Below are 27,675 nucleotides of genomic sequence, written 5' to 3'. Positions count from 1 at the left end.
ACTCCATTTTTAATGAAAGTTATTATAAAATATATAAAATGAAGAGATTTCATTGATTTTGGTCCAACCTTCTTTTTGGGCTACTGCACCTAAAAAGGTTTATATAAGTTAGCATTTATCTTTGAACCCCGACCTCTAACGAGCACAATTATCGCAGAGCATAGAGAAGCTCGCGAGGTTCAGTAAAAGGTGGCTAACCTCGACGACTCGCGTATTGGGACTAAGGACAAACGCCTTGTTCTCGGCTCACCATTGATCGTGTGCTCATTATTTCGATACCCACGTTGTCACATTCATGTATCTTCATAAAGCTTAACAATTAGCCCAGTAAAACTGCCATCTATCGTCAAATTTTAAGAGGTGTGACATAATCGCTTAAATAATATTAACTTTCAAAGCTATTGACATAATTAATGTTAAGATCATTTACATCATACTCTGCAAGATGCATTCATACCGTTTCTGTTTTCACAAGTTTCTCATCGTCATGTACATCTCACTTTGATGTCAGAATACACGGCACATTAACTAGCTACTCAACTATCACTTACCACTGATATTATTATTGAACATTCCTAAAAGTACTGTCGAGGAATCTGAAGTTTCAAGTGGCAATACCGTCAAAAATGTCTGTAATCGTTAAACAAATATACGTAATAATACATCCGACGATGAAGCGACTGACCAGACCGATAAAAAGTAACCTAATGAAAGTATAATACATTATGGAATTGTCAAATTAAGGGGTTATTGTAGTCGAAATTGCATATAAGTTTGCATTTGAAGCAAAAGATAGCACACTGCATGTTGATTATGTTGAAGCCGCAGCAATCAGCAATAGCGGTGTAATGGCTGGTCAATTTTCTCTGAAACTGAAATTAGAATTGAGTTTGATACTTATCACGGAGATTACTTTCATTGTAGTTAGAGATAGACATTATGTACGACACAATCACATAAAGCTTAGTGTAAAGTAACATGATGCCACTACTTTTAGCCAAAAATTCGCTTACGACTACGTACCTGCATACCTACCGTGTGTTGGCCCTGTTTAAATATTCGCTTAGCATCTACAATATATTCATTTCCAACTGTTACTATAAAGGAGTTAATTTAGTATTTCATCGATACGAGTAGGTATCTAAAGTTGCTCAAACTGAACTATATTTTGGCGGCGTGGTGTATGTTTCACTGCAGTTACCAACCAGAGCCAGGGTTATTATTGTCCAGCACAGTGGACCGTGACCGAATGTTTCCACGTTATTCGTAACATTCTAATTTAGCACGCCAAAGGTTTTATTAGAGCCCCACTTCCGCACTCATTTGAATAACTTGAGCTACGACCAAAATGTCACGTCATGTTACATTTGTTAGAGGCATAATGTGCCAATAAACATGTACTTAATAGGTTTCGGCATCTATGATCTTGAACTTTGATGCCCTTTTCATCTTTGAATGGCCATTCAGAACAGCAATGACAGAATAATTTGGTATTAGAATACAAGTTTAACCTTTCACACGCCTCATTCGAAACAAACAGAATGGATCATCAGATCATTACAAAAGTGACAAGCAATTTGAAATCACCTATATTAAATGAAGTTCAAAGAAGCACTAACTGCACAATAAGTACAGATTGTGTTAAAATAATAGCCGATACTTAACGTAATTCCGAAGTCATTAAGTAACGCAATAGACACATAATGTCCGCATTAATGACCCACATATGCAAATCACCACTTAAGGTGCATAAATTAGATAATGACAAGGAGTGAGGTATCGAGATAGGTTCGCTTGAGTAACCGAGTTCATTTGTTTGCAGATGTCAGTCCGCTCCGAAAGTAATGGATAGCCACAGTAGATCGGCTTCGCCGCGCGAGCCCATGCGGCCGCAGCACCGACCCCCCTCGCCGCCGTCACCTCCCGGTGCCTTCGACAACCGAGCCTACCAACACGACGAATCCGACACCAACCATAACCACAACGACTCCTTCTCTTCAAACGGACCACAGCAGAATGGCCACACTAAAGAACCCAATGGAGACACCAAAACTCTGGAAGCAGTGAACTTAGAACTGATCAACCTCACTCCGAAGAATGGCAATGCGAAGAAGAAAGACGTGGAGGTAGACATGAACGCCACCAACCCTTACGACGAGTACTTCGTGCCAGTAAACGAACATAGGAAATATATGAGGTAAGTGATGCTCTAATGTACAGTATTGTCGTCGAGACAATGTCTATTCGTCGATAAGATTATAAATATGAATTGTCAACTGTTACGTAAGATCGATTTGTGATACCACATTTTGCGGTGACGATTCAAATCGTCTATGTAACGAATGCTAAAAACATTGATCTGTTACCGCTATCATTGATCAAAATACATGACCTGATACGATTTGTTTCATTAAAAAAAATAAACAACGAAGCATTTGATAATGGAACGTAGAATTTTCATTTCGATTAGTTACTTTGATTACGTGATTGGTGTACATCTGTGCGTTCGGTTCAGGCCTACTATTTCAGTCACCGTTACTTCAGTAAGAGCAGGCGTACAATGCAGTTTTTTATCTGATGTTGGTTTATTCATTATCAGACGAGCCTCCGCTTGATACAGTTATCTATCAATACGCAAGTCATGTGAACTAGTTTTATTTTTAGCTCTTTTAAGATGTTCCTTATAATGCCATTAATCAATAGAATAAATAACAATAACATATCATTATTTCCACTATAATTAAAGTAAAATCAAGTAAATTAAAGACCTAATTGAAGATGTATTTATTGCCTGTTATAAATGACAGCAAACAATGTCAGCTATTTATAGCTGACATATTTCAAAGAAAAACAGGGATTGGAAACAATTAAACGAAACATTATAATATGTGCTGGCTGCTAAAGGCCTACTAACACTAATAAAAATAAATAAACAACGGCAATAGTGAATCGAGAGGTTATAACGCCGAGGTAGTCAACATTTGTTTTCTTGTGAATTAATCAATAGCTGGTCCTATTGCGTCTATTAAAGAAACACAATGAGAGCTAAAACTGGACCGCCCAGACAGGAAGCTAAGATTATATCACCATATTTCAAAAACATTAGTAAAGAGACCACCACTGTCCAAGGCAATCCGGTTGCTAATGAACCTAATGATAATAATACACTGCTAACAAGTCGCAGCCGAATGTTGAGAGCAACTGTTTTATTGGATCATTGCAACGAAAAAGATCGGTATCAACAAGTACCGTTTGACCGCGGCTCCGTACAAATCGTATAAACTGGAGTGCCGCATGCCGTGCAAATTTGTGACCTCCACGGATCGAATCGTAGACTAGATTTTACATGGCTTAGAGAGAAGTTAGTCAAAGACGGTAACATTAGGTATACTTAGATATTCAATACCGACCGATGTCAGATAGACTATTCACGGATTAATCCCAGACCAAAAATATGGTTTAGTTTTCTTCTAGTGTAAATAGTTCTAGCCAAACACATTTTATTTATTTATGACTTTATTTTCAGGCATCAATGGCCCATAGATAAAAACTGGCATATTATATAACATGCACTACATTTATATCAATGACGACTAGAAACTAATTTCCATGCTTAAGTACGCTCATGTGGCCCATACCCTGTGCTTCTTACCTCGCGCTCCTCAGCTACCTAGTTTTAGGTGTCAGCAGACCCAAAAATTACTTCTGCGTAAAAACTCGCACGATTTTCCAACTAGCCATAAAGTTTAGCGAGAGCTTTACATGGTGTTATATTTTTAAAGTGTGAAATTACCTATAAGTATAGGGACTATATACTTATAACGACTTCGTCTAAATACAATTACAGCTGTAAAACTACTCATTGAAATGATGATTGGAAATGTTTTGCGCTACGTTTAATGTCATGGCTAATGGCTACGTTCTTCAATTGTATCGTATAAATAATAATTGAAATCCTGTCTAGAGTCTAGACGTACCTTGGAAGTTTAAAGGTAGAATTCCGTGGGTAGCGGCTGACGCAGCCGCGCGCGGCCTACGACAGTCGTCGGCCGCGCGCGACAATAGTCAACATATGAAAATGTATGGCGCCGCTGCCGAGGCCAGCGACAGTCGCGCGCGGCCGACGAATTTCGTAAGCCGCGCGCGGCATTGTCTTGAAATTAGTCGATTTTGTTCGTCCGATCCCTCTAGTCGAAGTGCTAATTGATATCCTTGAAGAAGAAGAGGATGACGTGTTGCTGTGGCTGTATTATGAAAATAGATTACCAATCTACCCTATCTTTAAAAAGTAGAAATGATGAAGGATACTACCAAATACTGATTCAAAAGCATTTGTATTGTAATGAAAACAAAAGGTAGTTTTGCCGACTAAATAAAAAACAATTCAATTCTGGTTTTACTAAAATTCTATAGATGTTATTAAGCGCTAGACCATGTTGAGATGCATACGGCCGCGCGCGGCTCACGAAATTCGTCGGCCGCGCGCGACTGTCGCTGGCCTCGGCAGCGGCGCCATACATTTTCATATGTTGACTATTGTCGCGCGCGGCCGACGACTGTCGTAAGCCGCGCGCGGCTGTCGTAGCCGCTATCCACGGAATTCTACCTTAACACTCACTTTAGTACACTAGTGATTTGAGCACAAATAGCAAATAAATGAAGATCGTACGCAATGCCAATGGAAAAAAGCAAACGACGAATTGTTTCGTCTAAAAAACAATTGCTTTTTAATCTAAAGAGGTCTTCAAACAAAAAGTTCCAATAGATATGTCACAAGCTTGTCAGTTTTGTCACAAAACAGAGGACGTAGAACTTATCTTCAGTGAGCGTGTCTCCAATTGGTCACAGGCCCGCTTTCCGCATCAGTGACACCTCGGTCCACTCCTGAAGACCATAGTCCTAGGGTTCACGACCGAACTGTGAAATTGTAATTAGCATTTGCTTGTTTTAAAGGCATCGAAGTTTCTAGAGGTGAAATACCTTTTGGAAAAGTCTTGTTTTTGTCGTGACATAGGTAGCTATTTCTTTGACATTTTAAGAAAAGAAAAAAGTAAAATCATAACAGAACTTTTGTGCGTGCCAAGGTCAATAAAGAACAAATATGGTAAAAAAATTCTAAACCAACTACATGAAGTAATTCATCATTACTACACCCGATGAACCGTTCCATTGCAGCTCCGTACCGATGCGCTGCGCTTGCGCAAGCCAGCAAAAAGGTTTACACACCGCGACCTCTGCGGAATGTAAACACAAGCATTATACGTCAAATACAATTAAATAGTCAAAGTGCAATTTAGAATAGATCGTCAGCAATTTAAATAAATTTAATAATAATAGACGTATATGTATTGTGGCTGGTGTTATTAAAATGCAAATAGTGCTTTTATGTTCAAATATTTGTCGCGTCTAATCTAGGCAGTAAGAGATAACTTTGTGGACTAAAGCTTATTTCCTGCATCAACAAGGAAGATATCTAAATCGCATTTATACTAAAGTAGTTTATGCAAAGTGACGCATCTTTTTGTCAAGTCTGGAAGAAAACAAAACACACCTTTATTTTTTACCGGGCTCTCTGAAACTGTTGTGCCTAAAAACAGCAGTCAGTCTTTCAGTGACCTCACAATTTAGATGTACGGTGATAAAAAATGTACTAAGATAACATTTCTTTACCCGCTCATCTCTTCTCATCTCCACTAAGGTATCACCCTAAACATTTAAGCGTCCAGTGGACAGTCTATCACAAATAACCCGGCGGTAATTGTTACGCAACGATGATCAGTGATCCGTAAACTCACTCAATAAAGCACCATATTAATTTACTTCGACAGTTTCGTGTTTTCTATAGTTCAAAGTAACTTTTCATTATAATTTTGGAGAATTACGTAGCTAATTATGTCGGTTATTATGTTGAAAAGTCATATTTTTTGTGATAGCGATTGTCGGGATTTGGATTCAGGCTACAGAGCCTTCTTAAACTGTTTACGAAACCCCTAAATAATTATTCTGCCCTCTCGTGGTATTTTTGATAAAGATCAAGTTCCAATATAATAAAAGCCGTTGACTATAGAAACAATTTGATTTGTTAATACGTAATGACCTTGAAAGTATCCCACCGCGAATGATCGTCACGTATTTAAACGCTCCTCTGAATTGCAAATTAGTAACGTATCTTGTTCAAAATTAGCCTCACTCGTGAAAATATGTCAAATCAGAATGTTAAAAAACATCGATGAGTGTTGTTTATTCATGACTAACTTCTGATCGTGGTTTTACTCGCATAGAAAACTACTTCCCGAACGTAAATAAAATAGCCGTAGAACGTAAATAATATTATGTTTGCGTGAAAGTGGTAAAAAAGTCATACATCCATGCATTAATACATATTCGTGTCTACACACAAACTTTCGCGTTTGATAATAAATGTAGAATTTAGTTGGATGAAATACCAGAGATCCTGTAAATATTTATTTGTAGTCGTGAATATAATTTTCACCTTAGCCTCCGCTTTCTACATTTTACTTAACCTATTTAGCATGTGCTTAAAGTAATTTTAATCTAAACTTATCTTCTCAAGAGAAACAAACTCTATCTACGGACAATGATGACTTAGCTTCCCAGTTTAACTAGAAAACTTATCTCAAGTTGAGTGACTTACAAACAAACAAGCATTGTGAAACTTCCGCAAACGCTCAATACTTTCATACAATTAACATATAAAACTAGATATCTTTGTTGTTAAATTATAGCTTCCGATTACAAAGGTTTTGTAGGAAACTGCGTAACTAACTATATCCTTTTCCTGAAGTGAACTCGTAAAGAAATCTATAAATTTGTTTATTTAGACTTTTATTAACTGCTGAAGGACTTGTTCATTTGATTTTTAGCTATTGATATATCATTACTAATATCATTATAATGTGAAAGTAAATGTCTCGCTTTAATGCCGAATCTATTGAGCTGATTCAAATAATACTTTTGGTAGGTACGCAAATAACCCTAGGCTACTTTTTATCCGGCTGCGGGGAAAAGGACTGCTAGCATTTTTATAAACCAGTGTTACAGATCGTTGATAATAATCTAAATAGGCCTTAATTTCATTTGAAAACTATTTATACCAACTGAATATTCGCTGATTGGTGCTTACATTTTTACGACACATTCCGAACTTGATTTCATTTCAAGGACAATTTTATACAGATTTAAATCCTATAATCTGGCCAATTTTTACGATCTCAGTTTGACTTGTTTCACATAAAACGATTGAAGGTCGTCCACTTCGCAATTAACATTCTAAAAAGTTCCAACTAGTTTACTTGAATGGATTGTTTTACTGACGGCTGATCCCAATATTTTATCAATCTGTTAATTTGCTTAGTAGAGATATAACTTTGACATTAGCCCCATACAAGTAACGGCAAACTATTAGGTATTTCTAGTAAGCAAAACTAGAACATTTACTTAACAGGTAGAAAAAATATTGGGGACGGACTATGTAGCAGCAGAAATTCTTGTCTACGGACGTCTTGTAAAAAATCTAACAAAAATAGATTTAATAATTGAACCTTTAAGTATTTAATGACGTTAACGGAAATGTAAGTTTAACTTGGAATACATGTAATAATAGCTAACTATGAGCAGTTTCCTCGATTAGTTAAATTGGTTGCAAGCGCAGTCGGCCTTACTTTGTAAGATTCCTGTCTTAGAACTTTGTTGCGATGCGCTTCTATCCAGAAAATTCTAGAAAATGTCGCATATCTGTCAATTGCGTCTGACATATGCGTCAATTAATTGCATTTCCTTTAGCGACGCCTTTTCTCTTGCCCCTTATCATGTCGTATCATTTCAAATCATTTGGAACTGTACATTCGACGTAAAGAAAAAACATTCTTAAGTAATTTTAATAACAAGCATTCTCATAAAAACTTAGGTTTATAAACAAATGCGCAAGCGCAGACAGGTCGTTCTTGCAATAAGACTGCGGCAATAATAATCTAGTTTTAAATACCGATTGCGATTATGCAAAGTGGTTAGTGGTAACAGTTTTTTAGAAAATGGCGCGCGATAAGAAAATGTTCTAGTTTTGATGTTTTTTTTAATAAAATATCATTTGTTAATTTTCAATGAATCCTTCAGTTTATCGTAGTGAGATTTTTGTATTGACCAATAACCATAACCATTAACTTTGTCGCATAGAAAAAGATTTGAGGATATTTTTTTTCTATGAGTGTTATGTATAGGGCTAAATCGAAGAAAAGGCTACGTCAATCTTCAATAGTGTTAATATTAAGACACTGGGCAAGTATGTGGTATACCGATAGCACACGTAGACGGTAATCTAAAGATTTGAGATGCGTAATTTGTCATGACACATGTGTTCAGAATTTATTTATTTCAATAATAAAAGCAGATTAGACATGACTAATTCGTTGACGTAGTTCCTGTATGGATGACATTCAAAATATAAATAAAAATAAACATCACTAAAATGTCAAATTAATAATAAACTGGTTGTTTAGTTCTTTTGTTTAATTTTATAGTTATGATTTTGCTGAATATCTACCAAATTAATTAGCTTTATTTTTCATCCTCGTACAATATGTGAAATTAGAATCAACTACCTATCTACTTAGGAACCAACTTCCCACAACACATCTCAAAACTAACGTAATTTCTAAACAATGTGCTTCAAACTTAAAGTTGACTTTCACCGTCAAAATAATGGCTTAATATTAAACAGAACATGTTAATCCCACGACAGGTGAGTATTGTTGTGGCCCGGAAGCCAGGAAGTGCACATCACGACCTGTTGCATTATGCAACATGGTCTCTGACATCGCCTGCCGGTCACTCACGGCGACCAATGAGGATGTGCAGTAAATATGTTCAAAGTATTCTAACCTTCTTTGTTCTTCCGACGCGGCGACGGTGAACCGTGGCTGCATAGCTGCGCGCCTTTGCCTACTTGGAAAAGTCATAGTGTCAAATATTTTCGCGCTTCTCAATTTGAATATTTTTATTTCATTAACATTATTGTTTTAAAATACCAAGGTCTTTTAAAATATGAATTTACTATTTAGCATCGTCAATTCGTATTTCATTATTAATTAACTATAAAATATTTAATACTCGACAAATTAAGATAGTTTTGATTAGATTGACTTCAATCTTCGACTGCACCCAAAGCTTTTTCATTAATCACAGCGCGATAGGTAAACGTATACAGAGAGTGCAGCTCTTCAGAAATTTTATAGTTAATTAGAAAGTTGACTCATACATTGCATTAATTCGCTGCTTTCCAATCAGTTTAGTTTACACTTTCTTCAATGTATGACAGATAGTCGATCATTATCATAAACAGTTAATAGCAGAGCTAGCTTAGCTAACGTTAGTAGATCAGGCTATAGTAATCACTGTTATAATTATTATTCTTGTAAATTAAAATGAGTAATTTATAGCTTTTAATGAGGGCAATAGATCTAGTGCTTGTTAAAAGTGGCACCTTTGTCACGAGTCCAAGGTGATTTAGTAAATATAGGCACTTACTAATAGTGTATCTTAAAGTCAACGTGTACATTACTAAGTTACTTGTTTATTCCTTTGTACATTTCAGCGACAAAAGCCTGTCGACTCGATTAGTTTCCTTGACTTTCAAACAACGTGCTTGTTGTTGCACAACCATTGCTTTTGTTACAAACTAAAATCCGGCAGAAAGTTTTTAAAACAACCAAACAACCTGGACTAGTTGTAAACAAAAAAATAACACGTTAACTGTAACTATTTGGTATTGTTTCTAGAAAGCCGTTGCATATTCAAATGTTACATTTATACACAAAAGAGCGTGTGTCAGGCTTAAAGAAATTCATAACAATAGGAAATGGAGCTCGGCCCGAAGTGAGGCCATGACGAAAACATTGGCATTGCATTTCAAAGCCTTTGCCTCACTAGTGAATAGTGTAACAAACTTAGTAATTAAATTTAGATCCGCTATGGATCGATTGTTTAGTCGATTAGTTGATGTAGGTACACAAAAAAGTGTAACGATTAAACTTTTTAATGGTATTTCCAATCTTTGCTATAAAAGCAATATGACAACATAAACATCTACTAATGCTTGATGATAGCCAAAAAATCCATTGGTGAATTTATCTATTTTTACAAGTTTTTACAGAAGCACAAGTGACCGTAAAAGTACACTTTCGTGACACTTCTAACTGGGTCTTATACTATTTCTCAAGTTTCAAGTAATGTTAATCAATGAAGATCCAAAGACCTTGCATTAAACCCCGTCAGCTCAAAAACCAACTTATTCACAAATTAACCGTAAAAACATGGTGGTACGCGTTAAATATTTAATTAGCTTCACCTCCAGAAACTCATTATAGTGTTTATCAAAGATTCAGTTGGCGTCCATGAGCATGGGAGCAGAGAAGCCGAAACTGCGCCAACGTCGCCTTAGGGAATATAAAGTGGACCCCACAAGGCGGCCCGTGGCTTATTTTCAAGTATAATGTACATTTTGTATGTCGGAAATTTGATACAAACCTGTTTGAACATACATTGTCATAATTTACTTGTTGACGACCATAGTGAGAAATAAAGAAATACTTAGAAAATAATAAACATTTAATCAGTAATGCTGAAAAAGATATTCAACGCCTTACTAAAGAGTCCATGTATGCAGTACTTATACAAAAAATCTTTAGATGCCATTGAGCACAGAAGTCACATGTAGAATAGGTTGTCTATTGTCATGAAAAACAAAAGAGGATCGTTGACCACTCTGGCCTATATGAGAAGACAAGCTTGCGCCCATGATTGTAGTGTTAACACATACTTAGTTATATTTAGTTCCTGAGGAATAATGTCTTAAATAAATTGCATAAATAAAAACTTCTAGCGTGATCAATTATAATTAATATTTATAATTAATATTGTATAGGTTTTTAATTTAATTCGTTTATCTACTTATAAACCTTTTAATTATCAATTCGACAACAAGTTATGTGGCCACACACATTTTTAAGGAAGTGGGTACTTATGAATTTCTTTTCCATAATCTAGTGATGGAAGTAAGTACCAAGAATAGCGGGAAACCTTCTCATATGGAAATAGATTAATTTACAATTTCGCACGCCCTTTCCCATTGCAGTGCAAAACGGTACTCAAATGAGATGCATTGGATGCAAAACGGAGAATAGTCATTGCTGTCTTTTGAGACGTGCATCAATTAAAGATAGTTATAACACACGTTGTACCAAAGTCTGATCGATATTTCTGGGTCTATCTACATACAAGGAAACCAATGACAAAATAGTTTAGTTGGTCGTATTAAAAAACATCATGTAACGTACAATACTGCACACAGTTTTCTCCAAAAGTTGTGCAATTCCGCGCGACACACTGATATTTGAGCCCATTCATGATCTGAATAGACAGAGGCTTGCGCAATGGCTCGTGCTCTGATTGATCACCGATCAACACACGTGCCGAAAGTAGGTCACATATGTTGACGGCTTTTTGAGACAAAACTGGTTTAACACGAACTAATTACACCTCCACATTTGAATAAGGAGTATCTAAAGCTTGAAATTACGAAGCCGACATGCTTGTGCAGATTTTAAATTGGCCCCATTAGACTTTTTAAGTAATAAAGCCAAGTATGGCCGTTTTAGTTGCTCTTTTCAAAGTTGAGCTATAAAACGATAATTATACTATCATTAATATTCTAAGTAACTTTTACGGCTGACATAATTTTCTGCATATCCCAAAAAGTGTTTCGTTATAGGACCGTAATTTGTCGTTTAAAATTGTTAGATGTTTTTATGCCAGGTTATATGAAGTCTTGCATCAAAACTAAGACCTTAGGGACATAAGGTGCAACACAGGACTTAATGTTCCGGCAGGGGCTCGCGGTCGCGGGTCGCGGGAGGGGAACAAAGCGCAGGGCGACGACCCGGCGACCGCGCTCACCTCGCGACCACCGGCGGATTTTATAATAACCGACATGTCTCACTGTTCTATAACATGTCTATGGTCTAACTGTTGGAGTGAGGGAGAAGTGCATACTCATAAGTTACGAGAAATGCATTCATTTTTCTTATGGACAGCAAAGGTTACGCTCTGACTTGGTTTTGCAAATTCGTGCACACCTATTATGGTCCTATTTGGCTGGTTTAAGACGAAGGGATATAGAGGTAGGATATTACGATCCAAAATAATTATTAATAGCTGTAAATCATTCGGAAGATCTAAACAACACTACGAGCTTTTCTGTTGACAGTCAATTTAACATCTAAATGCTAAACTATAAAGCAAACACGGTATAGTAAGATCCGGCTATGTAGATAAGTTAGTAATCAAAATATGAAAGTAAAAACTTAAGTGCATTATATCACAGTAAATTAGTATCTAATTAAGTATCAATTACGTTGAAAACAGCCAAGTCAAACTTGTGTAGCAATCAATTAGATCAAAAATTACGTCAAACAAGCGTCTCACATAATCTTTTACATTAACTGCTAAGTTTAAAGTTATGAGCACGTAAGTTATTCGTTTTCTTATAAGGCAACCTCTCGTACCAGGAATGCGACACGCCCTAACTCTTGGCTTCCGACCTTCAAATACCTTAAGCCATGTATTTGCATAGGTGCATCCCAAATCAGTCTTATGAACCATGACTTATAAATGACACTGCATTTTGGACACTAAGCTGCCTACTTACGAGCTATTTTCGGTGTAATTACTTTTCAAAGCCATTCAATGTTCATTCATCATCAAACGTTCACATGAATCCTCAGGTACAGATAAAAATACGATAAATTCATTTCAAAGATTCTCAAGAATGATTGAACGGTAATTATGTTCCTACCTCTACTTTCGTAGCCACTAGCAATATTATAGTATCTTCGTAGACACCAATTTATTTCAACTTAAACGCTATCTCTAGAAAGCTTACTCGAATTATAATGAAACCGTTTAACAAAATGTCGTCATCGCATCGTTATACAAAATCACTTTCTACAACAGAAATAAGAGTTATCCATTTATCTTAAAATATGTAAAATACATTCTACATTATTTACTCAGTAAATTAATGAATCGATTAATTCTATATTCGTGTAAGGGAAGAATTATCTCAACCTAAATTGGCAACATTATGATTGCTAAAAAATAAGTTAAATGTAGGTGGCACAAAAATATTCCTTAGTCATTATAGGTAGTCGTTAGAGAAAATTTTTGAACGAGTCCGTAGTCGGTGTCCATTCCTCGGTTGGGTGAAGGTGAATCCTTCTCATTAAAGTTTTTGTGGCAATGGATATCATGGAAAATCCTACGGAGAGACTTCTAACTGCTCGAGAAATAGAAGAAGGCGTCGAAGAGTGCGTATACTTAAATTTAACAATCTTTTATGCAAATCAAACCATGCTTTTGACCTAGGCCACGGTGGGTGATTTTGCCCACCGTGTAATTATGCAATCTATTTCGTAATTGGTTAATTATTGATAGTTTTGGTGTAGACACGATGATAGATAATTATTTTTACGGTAAAATCATCAGTTAGGCAAGTTTATAAATACTTTTTGATGGAAACGGCCATTATGGATTTTAGTTAACTACCGACAGTTATTTTTTACACGAATTTTTAATTATGAGCTAAGAGCAATTTTGCTATCTTGCAACGTTACATTTTTTTAATCTTTTTAACATTACTCTCTTTACAAATATTTTACGCATTGAAATACACGTCCCCCCATTATATGTACTTACCCACCTACAATTTTACCTACCTATATCTTATCGGATTAACTATTTCTTTTAAAATCCTTTTTAATGGTGTTATTTAATATTTACAGAGGTGAGAAGCTGTACGTGACGGCAGACAAACGCGGTGAGAAGGGAGGTTGCAAGCGACCTCTCTGTTGGACCCTCCTCGGTCTCGTCGTAGCAGCCATAGTTGCCATCATCGTGCTAGCAGCCAGTAAGTTTTTCACTTTATTCATTTTTATTGTGTCCTAAATCTCTGTTGAAAAGTAAATCTTAGTGGTTTATCCTAAAAAGTTACAGTAATATGTGTTAACCTGTTCAAATTAACTACGACTTACCCACATACCTGCAAAAAAATATGCATTCCTGAAATGTTATCGGGACTAAATGTATCTCGTAAGATTAACTATCCACCCTAACCTTATGAAGTTTATACTCTCATGTTTAAAATCTGTTTACAAATTGACCTTTGGTAATATTCTTCTGCAAACATAGTGTTAGAAGTAGCACAACATAATTTAAAGTCACTTAATTTGTAAGAATAAGCCTTTCTAACAAAATACCATCTACAATTCCAGCGGGCATCCTCTTCACAAACACGCCAACACCCTTGGAGCAATACAACGCATCAGAACACAGCGTGAGTTCAGCGCGGGCGCTGGGCGGCATCAGTCACGTCCAACATGACCACGACCATGACCTCGACCATCAGCATGGACAAGCACATCCAGAGCCTGAGCCTGAGCCTGAGCCTGAGCATAGTGCTGAACATGGAGACCACGACCACAGTATGGAGACGACGGAGCATCAACACGGACCTGAACCTCAGAGCGATGAGGGGCACGAACATTCTGTTATGTCGGAGGAGACCGGTGATTCTACTATGTATGGTGAGTAATGTCGAAATGTTAGTTTTTGGGAAAGATACGTTTTGAAAGCCAGCTGCCGACTGCACTGCACTGCGACCGCTCGTGCTGCAACTGCACTACTGCTTCTGTTTTGTATTATTTACATAACACCGTTTTGGATCGGAGCCGCAGCAGCATATGCCGTCAGATATTAACCAATTGCATGTAGACGCTGCATGCATCGGCAGATGCAATCGGCAGCTCGCTTTGAAAACGCACCCTTAAAATCGAATGTTAATTTATAAATCTAGACAGAATACCTGCTAGTACTTATCATTATCATAGATTCTAGATAAGATAAACTAAGCAATGCCGTAAATAGCAGTCTAAAGGACAATGCCAGGGTGTGGGCTCAAAGTTTGCCCAGCAGTGGGAGTAGTTCCAGGGGGTTCCATAGTGCACTTTGAACACGTAATGCAAATATTTTTGAAATCGCTCCCTGGAGTCCCGAGGAAAACCGGTTCAAATATTCCACATGAACAGTCGCTTTACAAAGCTTGAGCCATTTGTCCAGTAGTGGGAGTGGTCAAAACAGGTTCTTGACTTCCCTCTTAACACGAAATTAAAATATTTTTGAAATCGGTCCCAGGGGTCCCGAGGAAAACCGGTTCAAATGTTCTCCATAGTTAGTCACTTAACAAAGCCTGAGCCATTTGCCCAGTAGTGAAAGTGGTCGAAATAGGTTCTTTACTGCACTGTTAACACGAAATTAAAATATTTTGGAAATCGGTCCCAGAGGTCCCGAGAAAACCGGTTCTAATGTCAAACTCGAACAGTCACTTTATAAAGCTCAAGCCATTTGCCCAGTTGTGGGAATGGTTAGAATAGGTTCTTTTCTTCACTGTTAATACGAAATCCAAATATTTTAGAAATCGGTCCCAGAGGTCCCGAGAAAAACCGGTTCTAATGTTCAACTTGAACAGTCACTTTATAAAGCCCAAGCCATTTTCCCAGTAGTGGGAATGGTTAGAATAGGTTCTTTACTTCACTGTTAATACGAAATCCAAATATTTTAGAAATCGGTTACAGAGGTCCCGAGAAAAACCGGTTCAAATGTTTTCCATAGCTAATCACTTTACAAAGTCTTAGGCATTTGCCCAGTAGTGGGATTGGTCAAAATATGTCATTTACTTCACTCTTGATACGAAACCCAAATGTTTTTGAAATCGCTCCCAGGGGTCCCGAGGAAAACCGGTTCAAATGTTTTCCATAGATAGTCACTTTACAAAGTCTTAGGCATTTACCCAGTAGTGGGAGTTGTCAAAATAGGTTATTTACTTCACTCTTAATACGAAACCCAAATATTTATGAAATCGGTCCCAGGGCTCCCGCGAAATTAACCTGACAAGACTTTTCTTCCAATTAGGTCTCACATACATTGTCAATCTCAACGCTCAGTATGTGGCGGTCTATCCAGTAGTGGAAAATGTTGGAATGGCTTATTTTTTTTACTTAATGTGATTTTAAAATACATTCTAAAAGCATTGGATTCTAATAAGAACTGACCCTGATTTCCGAAAAAAGGCAATTACCGCAGTACAAAATCTAGAAGTTCAAGACTCCTGCGCTATGAGCTATCTACTAGAAAAATCTTTTCAAGACGAATAAAATAAGCTCAAACACGAGGTAGTTAGTAGATACCGTTGAGGAGTTCCCTAGTCTCTCTGTCGTTTTCATCGTCAGGTCAGATCTTAACCTCCACTGTTTTATGGTGTCGGAGACATTTACCCAAATGACAAGGTTTTACTTGATATGTGCCTACAATTTTTGAGAGTTGCACCCGATTTTTTAGGGTTTCCATCATCAGACCCTGGACCGGATGATAAAGGAACCATTTGGGAAGTAAGCCCTTTGGAAAATGAAATAATTGTTTAAATCGTTTAGTAATCGGCGGAGTTATGCTCGTACAAACGTAAAAAGAATATAAACGAACTGAGAACCTCCTCCAGTTTTGGAAGTTGGTTAAAAAAAAGTTGTCGTATACAACCCCTCGTGTTTGCCAATTAATATAATTAATTTCAATTAAGGTAATAAAAGTGGAATATTAAGAGTTCGTAAGCATATTTTTCGTAATATTGAATAAGAGTCAAACCAGTTTTTCTCAGGACTCCTGGGATAGATTTCGAAATATTTCGGTCTGGGACCTATTACAAGCCTAAGGAACATAATACACTATGCAGTTACTGTGGGCAACTCTTGAGCCCAACTTCCATACAAAGAATAGCATTGTCCTTTATCTTTTAACAAATGAAGAACAATTTTTTTATAAACTTTCTTGTAATTTATTCCAGTACCCAGGACTGTGGAAGGCGAGCTGAAAATAGATAACGAGGAATTTACTGAAGCACTCCAAGATAATGAGAGCAACGAGTACAGGGAGTTCGTGGCCAGCTTCTCGGACGGCATCAAGCGAGCATTGTTCGACAGGAACAGCCTCGATAACGGAGACAACGAAATTACTGTAGAAATCATACAGCTCAAGTAAGACACACTTTATAAACTAACGACTGCCCCGGCTTCGCACGGGTGCAATACTTGTATGCAATAAGCCTTCCTCTTCAATTCTCATTCTTCTTCAATCACTCTATTAAAAAAAAGCATTAAAAACCTTTGCATAGGTAGTTTTAAAGATTTGGGCTTACATAGGGATATAGGGACAGAGGAAACGACTTTATTTTATACTATCTAGTGACTAGTGATACTGATGATGATTATTAGTCTATGGTGATACTTAATCACCTGCACCCTCGGGGAAATATTTCGCGGACCTGGAGAGATCTCCGAACCATTTTTAGTAAATTAAATAAGAATTGCTTTGGAAGAAGTTTTATAAACAGTAATTATAATTATATTACATTTTATAAGTCATTTAATAAGTTTAATGATTTAAATAATATAGGTAACTACCTAATTTTAATAAATTGCAATACGTTAACAGGCAACTAAGTTCTAAGAACGTAGGTATAGATAGTTCAACTCAGATTTGCGCGCGGCCTTATGTGTGCGTCGGCTTGTAAATATACAACTTTCATTCGTGTGACAGTGACGTCGTCCGAGCATGACGTGTTCTTATCGCTTTTTGTTATGGGTACAGTCGTTTACGAAAATACTAGTTATTCACGGAGAAATTATTAAGGAGTCAGGTAAAGCGTTTCAAAAAATGAAACAACATTCAAAGCTTCTTATTAAATTAAATATAATTTTCTCATACGTCTTTTCAAATTGACTTTGACATTATCTAAGAAATAAATAAGGTGAAATATCTAAAAGATGAATTAAATACTTCTTACATATTTTCTAGCTCGGGGTACGCGCACAATAAATAAAAGTGTGGACTAAGAATATAAAAAGAGGTATAATCTAGTATAATAATGTAAACAAAATGTGTGGGGAATTTAAAAAAATTATATTGCTTTGCATAATGTCGACCAAAATAAGACGAAAATAATGAAACTCATAAATGAACGTTTAAGTCAAATTGATGAAGGGATGTGGGGTAATACTTGTCGACATATATAAAAGAAAAAAGAAGATTACTATAGACATTTTGACATGGAGTCAGAATTTATAATTCACCTTGGAGAGTAGCGAATCCGAAAATTCATCATTTGATTTTTCAAGTAGCGATTTATAATCATTATAAATAAATAAACATTAAATTACGTAATAACTGTTTTTCTTTAAACACCCGTATACAACCCCTAAATAACTGTATTGTACCCGACTGTACCTCTTGTCACGCACACAAAGTCACTGTACATGTACAAGGTTTACCCACACATAGGGCCGCGCGCACGACTGAGTTGAACTTACTATACCTAGTTATAAGATCCTTTTGTACCTACTTAATTCGCAATAAAGATTTGAATTTGAAATGGAATTTGGTTATCAAGACAATACAAACTATTTTCTTAATATCTTTTTTACAAAAAATATAAAACCGACTCCTACAAACACTGTTGCATATAGTATCAGACATACTCTGCGCATGCCTACAACTTTCGAAAGTTTCCCTCGATTTCTCAGGGTTTTCATCATCAGATGACCTGATGATTATAGAACCACCTGGGAGGTATACAGTCCAGGGGTCTTCGACTAATCGGTGAACATACCTACATAAAAAAAATATCAAGACGAATTGAGAACATCCTCCTTTTTGGGAAGTCTGTTAAAAATACTTGTTTATCTGATGCAAATGTTTATAAACATTTTATTCTTTATTTACAGAAAAGGATCCGTTATCGTCACCTACAGAGTCCACTGGAAACCCAAACTGAACAACGAACCTACAGAGGACTTGTTGAACGCCAACAAACTGCAGGCCAAGCTCGACGACTACCTCGCCAAGAATAACAGAATGATCAATATCTATCACATCGCTGAAGACAGGCTGAACACGAGACCTGTTCTCGATATCTGCCAGATAAACAAAAATGGATGCGAATACGGCTGCGAGTTTGATGAGATGACTCTGGAATTCACCTGCACCTGCCCACATGGCCAAATCTTGGACCTCGGCAATCCTAAGAAATGCATAACTTTACTGGACGCAGAAACCGAAAGGAGCGAGGAAGACACAAAAGCCAGAGATTTTACAGTTCTGGCGGCAGACCCCAAACCAGTCACTACTACCGTTGCCAGTATAGAAGAAAAACCCACAACTGAATCGAACCACAACTCCGAGCAAACTTTCGACTGGAAAGAGACGCACCACATGATGCCGGAAACGACTACTGAACCTGAGGCAGACGTTAACTTCTCGCACATTTTTGGCCACACGAACAGAAACCAAGACCAACCTGAACAGGTTAAACCTGATTCCAGTGAAGAAACCCCTACTCCTGAGCCAGAACCGAAATCTGAGCCTGAACCAAAGCCGGAACCAGAACCAACAGCGGAACCGGAGCCAGCATCAGAGCCCCACCCGACTGCTGAGCCAGTACCAGAACCAACTGCAGAACCGGAGCCAAAAGCTGAACACGAGCCAGAACACAAACCTGAACATGAACCTGAACCAACTCCGGAACCAGAACCAAAACCAGAAGGTGAGCTAGAGACAAAACCTGAACCTGAATCAATACCAGAACCCAAACCAGAACCGGAACCGGAGCCAGAACCGGAACCAGAGTCATCAACATCAACACCTGAGCCCGTTGCGTTGAATCCTGCCTTCATCTTACGTGAAGAAGAACAAGCAAGACAACGCGCTATGGAAACTGAATCGTCTTCTGAAACACAACCTGAACCCGAACCAACTAGAACCACCACCCAGGCAATTGAATCTTCTTCCGAAGTTACTCAGACTACGGAAAAAGATACATCTCAAATGCCCGAACACGAAATTGAGCCAGAACCAGAGCCCGCAGCAGTCACTGAGGAATCAAGTATAACTAGAGTGGTAGAAGGCAACCATCAATCAGAACATCGCAATGACCATTTAGATACCTCAGAAGAAAAGTCGATCTTGTACACCAATGAAGGTAAATTTGAATATAAGCCCATTGAGGAAGTGGAAATTGAAATGACAACTAAGAGAATATCTATATCCGAACCAAACCTCATAAATGAACCCTCATATGAACCAAAACCTGAAATAATTTCAATTTTAAGTGCTAAAGAGAACGATCCGACAGACGAACGACAGGAAGAAACGACTACTGAAATATCCGACTGGCTTGAAAATCAACGTAATTCAGAAAAATCGGATGACCACAACCAAACCGACTTTGAAGAACTATTCAATAATACCGTTAACAGAATCATCCACGAATCCGAACAAAGATCCTTCAAAACCTTTGATGAAGATTTTTTATTTGAAACCACGACGACCTCAAATACTAAATCTATAAACGATAACGATTCCTTCGATTTGACTAGTAAAGATATGGATAACCCAAGGACAGAAAAAACACGTAGACTCGAGGAAGAAATTAAAGTTCCAGTTCAAATTCCTGCAAGTGAAGAAATGTTTGATTTAGATAATATTACATTAGAAACAACTACGAAAATGGAAAGCGTAGCGGTTACAGAAGACTCGGCCATGATTTCTAAGAGTGAAACTGAAACAGAATCGACACTAGCAGAAAATGAAGGTGAAAGAACTGATACTTCAAAAGTATCCATGATAACTTCAATCCTTGAGGAAGCCAAGTCACTAGATACTAATAAATCAGTACCAATTGAAGTAACAACATCGGAGCCAGAAATAATCAAACAATTTTCTATTAATAAGCATTATCAAAACTCTGAAGAAGATAAATTATTAGACGTTTTGGAGAATAAACCTAATACTGGAACTAACAACGAAACGTCAACCGAACGCGAACCAGAAGAAGGCATGGATATAACATTTGATGCTATAAATATGCTTTACAATAGGTCCTCCAAATCTATAGAAAAACCACCACAAGCACCCAAAGATACAACAGAAGGAAACAGCGTACAACAGACAACAGAAGAGGGAGAGCTATTGACCGACAGAACACGAGGTACTACTGACTCAGATTGGCTATCAGAACCCGTTACCGAAATAAACTACAATGAAGCTATGAATAAAATGGCAAAGCACGAAAGTACAGAATCCTCTGTAACGAAAATTGAAGAAATCATGAACCATGGACAGGTTAAAGATGATTTTGAACCAGATTACTTAAACAACATGGGTTCTACTGGTAATAAGCAAGAACAAGACGAACCGCTGTATGGAATGGTGCATGATTATGATAATGAAGATACTCGTTTTAAAAGAGTGAACAAAGAAGTAACCACTGAAGCGCCAAAACCAGTTACTACTACTGAAGCGGGAGAGGATGCAACTGTTATGAAAGAAATCAGCCTCACCACACATGTGCCTATTGAAACAACTACTATAAGTGAGTACATTTACAAAATAGCTGAAAAGACCATGCAGGCGCCAAGCGAAACACTAGTCGAACATAAAGAAGCTGAAGCCAATAACTCTTCATCACAGAATACCGAATCAACAACAGTTAGCAGTGATGAACCATCCCCGACCACGAGTGCTCAACCTGAACCCGCTACGAATGCTGAACCGGAACTCACTGCGAATGCTGAATCTGAACCCGCTACAAACGCTCAACCTGAATCCGCTACGAATGCTCAACCTGAACCCGCTATGAATGCTGAAGATGTACCCGCTACGAATGCTCAACCTGAACCCGCTCCAAATGCTGAACCAGCGCCCGTCTGGGAAGAAACAGAAAAGTACCTAACAGTGAAAGAATTGAACAAAAATACCGAAGAAAGTACCGAGCCACACCAAGGGATGGGTGACGAAACACAAACACCTTCTATAAACGAACTACCCACGGAGGCCACGATGATCGAAAGTTCGGATAACGCTACAGTATCTGAAACCGAAGAACCTAACTTCCCTGAAAACCCTCCGAATACAACACAGGCGAGTAACTTGAACGTTACTATTTATGAGATATCTAGTCATAAAAGTAACAGCACGGTTCCATTAGCGAAACCTACAAATGCACAATCTGCCGAGTACGATGACCACGAAACAGAAATGAATCCTTTCTTACCAGAGGTGGAAAACAATAAGAGTTTAGTCAAAAAACTTCAAGAAGGTCATGATCTCGAACCTAATAACTTAACTGAGACCCAAAACGAAAATACGGAGGAGCATGTTATCAACCAATCGGAAGGTCTAAACTCAACAACTAAAGATACTTTGTCGGTCCTAGCTAAAGGGACTAATAGAGACAGTAAAGATCAAGAAGAGAGGGTACCAGGAACTTCGGACGATGACACTTCATTTAATGAATTGCTCATGAACGTGGACACTCATGAAAATGTCACTAGGGTTACCTCTAACGCGACAACAGACGCCACGACTTTAGCAACTCTTGCTAAAGTGAATGATAAGGTAGTTATCTCGAAGAAAGAAACATTGCCTATATCCAGGTTCTTAATGGACACCGACGACCTAGTTTATAGTAAGGAGCCAACAACAACGTCAACTAGCGTAAAGTTGGAGACGGAGCCTGCGAGCGCCACGACCTCGGCGCCAACGCTCAGCACTGACGGGGAGTTCCTGAGCGTTGTGCCCATCAAGGAAGAAAAAGGTCTGCTGAAAGAGCAGAAAAGTGAAAACATTGAAGAGCTCAATGATATAAGTGATTTGCCAAAAAGTGATAAAAGGACATTAGATGCTACCAAATTTGATTCAGTAATTAATAATGAAGCGTAGTATGCCGCTCAATGTTAACTCAACACAATTAGTTTTAACGTTGCTATTTCTTTTCCTGTGATCCGTTGACCCTGTCGATCAAATTATCCCGAACAAATTATTTTATACCAATGTAAATGCAATATTTTATTTTATGAATTAATTCAATTTTACTGGGTTTCGGTCCACAGAAACTTTACAGTACCTTTAATTGTATTGTCCTTGTATTCATATTGTGAACATTTTATTCGTTAGACTAGTCAAACTAGGAAGAGTCATCGTCTTGAAAGAAAGATTTAGATTTATTTATTTGCTTGTCTTTATATAAAAATAGGTGGGTTGCGTAAAAATGTATAAATAACTGATAAAACGTACCTATGCAGGTACTATAAGTATTTTACGCGATTCATACTTTACGAAGGTACACAAAAAAACCTTGGATCTTGTAATATTACGGCCTCATACTTAGAGGATTACCTGACAGTCCTATCTTGTAATTGTTACCATAGCTAAATGTATATTATTATTATTTTAAATAAAATTACTTTTGAATCGGGCGCTGTTAGTGTAACGAGTTTGGGAATAAACTGGCGTAACCGTTAGACTGCGTTTGTTTTATATATTTCTTGTGATTGTCTGCCATGGCGAATGTGATAACTCGCAGATAAACATTCCGTTCGTACTTATTAACTTAGTGATATTACACAGAAGTGAGGTCTGATTGTAAAATAATAATTAATTTAGTACTTGTTAACTAAGATAAATATTTTGTATAAATGGTTGATTTGTAAAATAATTGAATTATGTTGTAAATAAATATAAAGTTAATAATAATTAGATCACAGTGTTTACTTTCCTACAATTCCACTATGATTTTTAAGGGTAAGTTGCAATAAAATAAACCTTTAAGAAACTACCAACATTTATATTAGACTTCAATAAGTACCAACAAATATATAACTCTATTTAAGTCAACAACCTTAGGATTTGTATTTATGTCAATCACAGACACATTTCTTGTTTTGGTCTCGGCGTGATATCATCAATCTCTTGCGTAGTTATTTGGTCATCCATTGCCATCCTGGCGCACAGACAGCCATCGCCCATAGTGCCATTCCCACTCACGATGCAGTTACCCAATACAGCTTTACAACTATTATAGGGAAACAGTTTCACTTCCTTATATGTATTTTTTTCTTCTATTGGAGAATTGATTGCAGGAATATCAATTTCGAAAAATTCTTTTAATTTTAACGTGCCATCAGTCTTGTACTCTATTAATGGCGCGTTCTCCCGCCAATCTCCACAGGGCCTAATTGGTGCAGTTTTAACTTTAAAACGTTCAGAACATTCACAACCTTCACAGAAGTTATCAGTGTTCTTATCTGGCTTAGTCATATTTAAAGGTTCATCAATAGGTACAAAATCATATTCTTCTTCTTCAACAGTCTTAGATATTTGTGCACAAACGCATTTTTCGCCTTTATCACTCATTATACAACGGCCTAATACTAACTTACAGTTGACGACTTCTTCGTCATTATTTTTACTTTGTGTTCTTAATTCCTCAATTCCACTATTTTCAAAAATCGTTCCAGGTATATTTTCGGTAGAATATTCCTCTTTTAGATTCTGTATACAGCTAAATGCATGTTTTTCGTATTGAGACTTGAGTATTATTTGTGCACACGACGGGCAGTTTATGGTATCTGAAAATAGCAGTAAACATTTGATCGATCAATTATCATGTTTAATTTACACTTCGTGATTTTTTGTTTTGTGGCAAAAATATAATTTGCAGACCGCTCAGTGCTCAAATAAGTTTATTCACCTAGCGTTGATTTTAATAATTTTTTTGCCTTTAAACCAAATAAAGGCTAACTTACCATCTTCGGTTTCCATTTTTGTCATAAAGGACAAATCACATGCAGAACTTGAGTCAGATGATATTCCGCTATCTGGCTTAAGATCTGCAACAAAAAAAAAGTATATATATTTTCTTGAAACCCATCTCTGCTTAAAATCCTCACTAGTCCTTTCTTCAGCTACATTTGTAGGTCTTCAAAATAATATTGGTTTTAGTGACCAAAAAGTTTTCTATCGACGCATAAAACATCTTTTACTGAATGTAACACTTACGATGTTTCACCACATGTCGTTTCTTAGCGTACACAGTGGCGAATTTCTTCCCGCAATCATCAAGCAAACAGATAAGAGACGAGTCAGAAGTGTGCGTCTTCATGTGAGTCTTCAAATGATGTGATTGTATGAAACCTGAAATAAAAGTCATATTTAGTTAACGTTCAGTGGCATTTTTTTACGGTGTTGCCTGTTGCTAATAAAAACTCTTAAATTATTACAAGTTTGCTTGGAATATTGGGTGTTGTTTTCCAAAGAATATTGTACTGGAAATTATGGTTTTCTTCAAAATTGATGACCACTTATGGATATGGATTCAAAAGGAAAAAGAAATGGTTTTATTTACTACTGAGATAACTTTGCAAATTGAGAACTATATATACATCCCTATTAGGTACCAAATAATAACAAAATTTGCAAAACATCAGTAGACCAAAACTCACCTTTATTACATATCTTACAATAATGTTGCTTTGTATTTGTGTGTGTGAGCTCATGGTGTTTCAAATGGTGTGCAAAGTTAAACTTCTTGGTGCAGCCCTCAAAGCTACACTCATAGCGCCTCTCCGACAGGGACTTGTGTGTTTTCATGTGTGTCTTCAGTGCCGGCTCACTGTTGAACACTGTGCTACATTTTGTGCATGTGAATTTTCCTGAAACAACATTAAAATTACTGTATTTCAAACGACAATATACTTTTTCTATATTTGTAAAAAGAAGTCATTTTAGTTACAGTATATATCTCTGCTGAACTGATTTGGCTGGGGTAGTTCGGAACCAGGAGATACCAACCACCACCATAGCCATGCCATGGAGAACCAGACAGCATTTAATCCCCGTTTGAGTACTATTTCAAAGATAGTATTTAATAGAAACTACAAGAAATAGACATTCAGATGCAAAAAAGATAAACATAATAATATAACCTTACCTCCATGTGCATATTTAGTGTGTCTTTTAAGAAGTATATTATCTCTGAACTCTCTTCCACATTCGGAACATTGAACTGTCCCTGTTCTCTCATGCTGCTTTTCATGGCGGCGTAGAGCTGATCTGAAGTAAAAGATATAGGTATTTTTATATTTTTCTAGCTATTTCTACCAGTTTCAGATACTTCCTGAAACAATGTCCTAAGGGTCCTTTTTGTGGACCCAGGAAAATAGGTCTAAGAATAATCTTCCTATTGGTACTTGACAAGTAATTCAATTAATCTTATTCAAAGTCAACATTTAACATTTCAATAAATAATCATCTCAAAATTTTATACATAAGTATGTGTAGGTGTAGCTGTCAAAATAAAATTTGATGAGAAATATATTAACTAATACTTATATGTATATTAAGCTAAAAATAGCCATTATCTAAGTGATTACTTAACAAATATGACCTAGACATGGGATATTACAATGTAATGATAACAAAACATTGTGCAATACTTCTTTCATAATTAGAAACATAATATTGATTTTTACTACTTCATAAAAAATATCAGAATATGGTTATGTTCGGATGCCAATTTTTTTTTAATAATTTTTAATTCTCTTAATATTCTATTCTGATCCTCGAATTCAGATATACAAACATTTATCATGTGATATGTAACACACTGGTCATATAAGAATCACAGTTTAACTAACACATTATATAACCTATTTAAATATGTACATACCCAATTAACACTCATTAATATGTTTTATGTTACGACTTCTTTCAAAATTTATAAAAAAAGGGACTACCAGCTATCCATGGGGTAACCAACCCTATTTCTGCACCACACTACCTATACATTAATACCATCTAATTAATTAATTAGTGTTTATATACCTACTAGTTACTTGGAACAAAGATGATTAAATAATGACATCCCAGGTCACCAAGAGATAATACTTTAACACATTTATTATTGAACATCTAATTACTTAATAGATAAATGTTTAACATAGACACAAGTTAAGTATATATATAAGAGATTAAGTGGAAAAACTTACATAAAGCTGAAGTTTTTATTGCAAACTTTGCACTGAAACTGGGGGTCATGGCTTTGCTCATGGCGCTTTCTTTCACTGTCATATTTGAAGCTCTTGGAGCAATGACGGCATTTCAGAATACTTTTCTTGTCGGGCATTGTGGGGTACAGAATAATCTTGAAAAATATTTAATTATCGCATAAAAAATACAAAGCTTTGTACACTTGTTGCCACTTTTGACTTTAGTTAAATTTAAGTTAGGGTAAGGCACGGTTAATTAATGTTCATATCTGAATGTCAAAAACAAACTATACGTGAATTAACCTAAATTAAATTAGCCCGAGCAACCGCCTGCCCAAAACACTTTCAATGCAACATTGATGAAGAAGCAATGAGGAAATTTTATTGTCCTAACTAACTTGACTGCGATATGAACTCTGCTGTCAAACGTTATCAGCTGATAAATTTCGTTCGGAAAACTTTTCTGTTCGATAAAGACGTGTAAACAAGACTACGGTCGAATGGTCTATCAGCTTACGTGTTGTATGTGTTGTATATAAATCAATATAAACCATAGAAATACTTATAATTAGTTTTTTTTTTGTGTACATTCAATATATTAATTTAAAGTAGTATTTATTGAGCACTCGGCTCGTGTTAAGTTATAATTAAATTCGTGACGTTTACTTGACGAATT

At 36.7% G+C, this 27,675-nt stretch overlaps 3 protein-coding genes across 5 annotated transcripts in view; 2 read left to right on the top strand and 1 right to left on the bottom strand.

Moving 5' to 3' along the window:
* Positions 1-23,711, top strand: part of LOC110370107 (proteoglycan 4) — a 66,384-nt gene extending 42,673 nt beyond the window's left edge. For 2 of the 3 annotated variants that reach the window (XM_049842009.2, XM_049842010.2), the window contains 5 exons: positions 1,823-2,197; positions 13,854-13,978; positions 14,343-14,654; positions 16,964-17,153; positions 18,900-23,711. In XM_049842009.2, coding sequence (XP_049697966.2) covers positions 1,845-2,197; positions 13,854-13,978; positions 14,343-14,654; positions 16,964-17,153; positions 18,900-22,893 — 4,974 coding nt within the window. In that variant the 5' untranslated portion in view covers positions 1,823-1,844 and the 3' untranslated portion in view covers positions 22,894-23,711. Of the gene's footprint in view, positions 1-1,822; positions 2,198-13,234; positions 13,380-13,853; positions 13,979-14,342; positions 14,655-16,963; positions 17,154-18,899 lie in introns of those variants that run through there. The other variant, XM_049842011.2, reaches the window with a different exon arrangement.
* The window catches only part of LOC126054939 (small ribosomal subunit protein uS14m), a 180,005-nt gene that overhangs the window by 113,010 nt on the left and 39,320 nt on the right, over positions 1-27,675 (top strand). The gene's annotated exons all lie outside the window — the stretch shown is intronic.
* Positions 23,777-27,411, bottom strand: LOC110370125 (zinc finger protein 14). The gene is made up of 6 exons (XM_021325857.3): positions 27,000-27,411; positions 25,943-26,064; positions 25,455-25,664; positions 25,012-25,146; positions 24,759-24,842; positions 23,777-24,581 (listed from the first exon to the last, which is right to left on the bottom strand). Exons 1-6 carry the CDS (start codon positions 27,134-27,136, stop codon positions 23,875-23,877), a joined length of 1,395 nt encoding a protein of 464 aa, XP_021181532.3. The 5' UTR covers positions 27,137-27,411; the 3' UTR covers positions 23,777-23,874.

This window comes from Helicoverpa armigera, chromosome 5 (genome assembly GCF_030705265.1).
Source record: "Helicoverpa armigera isolate CAAS_96S chromosome 5, ASM3070526v1, whole genome shotgun sequence".
In the NCBI taxonomy this organism is placed as follows: domain Eukaryota; kingdom Metazoa; phylum Arthropoda; class Insecta; order Lepidoptera; family Noctuidae; genus Helicoverpa; species Helicoverpa armigera.
Note: the sequence above shows the minus strand (reverse complement) of the source record. Positions and strands in the feature narration are given on the sequence as shown.

Excerpts from the sequence above, each read along its gene's own strand:
- LOC110370125 (XM_021325857.3), bottom strand. The coding sequence starts at position 27,136 with ATGCCCGACAAGAAAAGTATTCTGAAATGCCGTCATTGCTCCAAGAGC. Across the intron at positions 26,065-26,999 it reads AATAAAAACTTCAGCTTTAT|ATCAGCTCTACGCCGCCATG; the intron begins GTAAGTTTTTCC and ends CTTTTACTTCAG. Across the intron at positions 24,582-24,758 it reads AAAAATGGAAACCGAAGATG|ATACCATAAACTGCCCGTCG; the intron begins GTAAGTTAGCCT and ends TGCTATTTTCAG.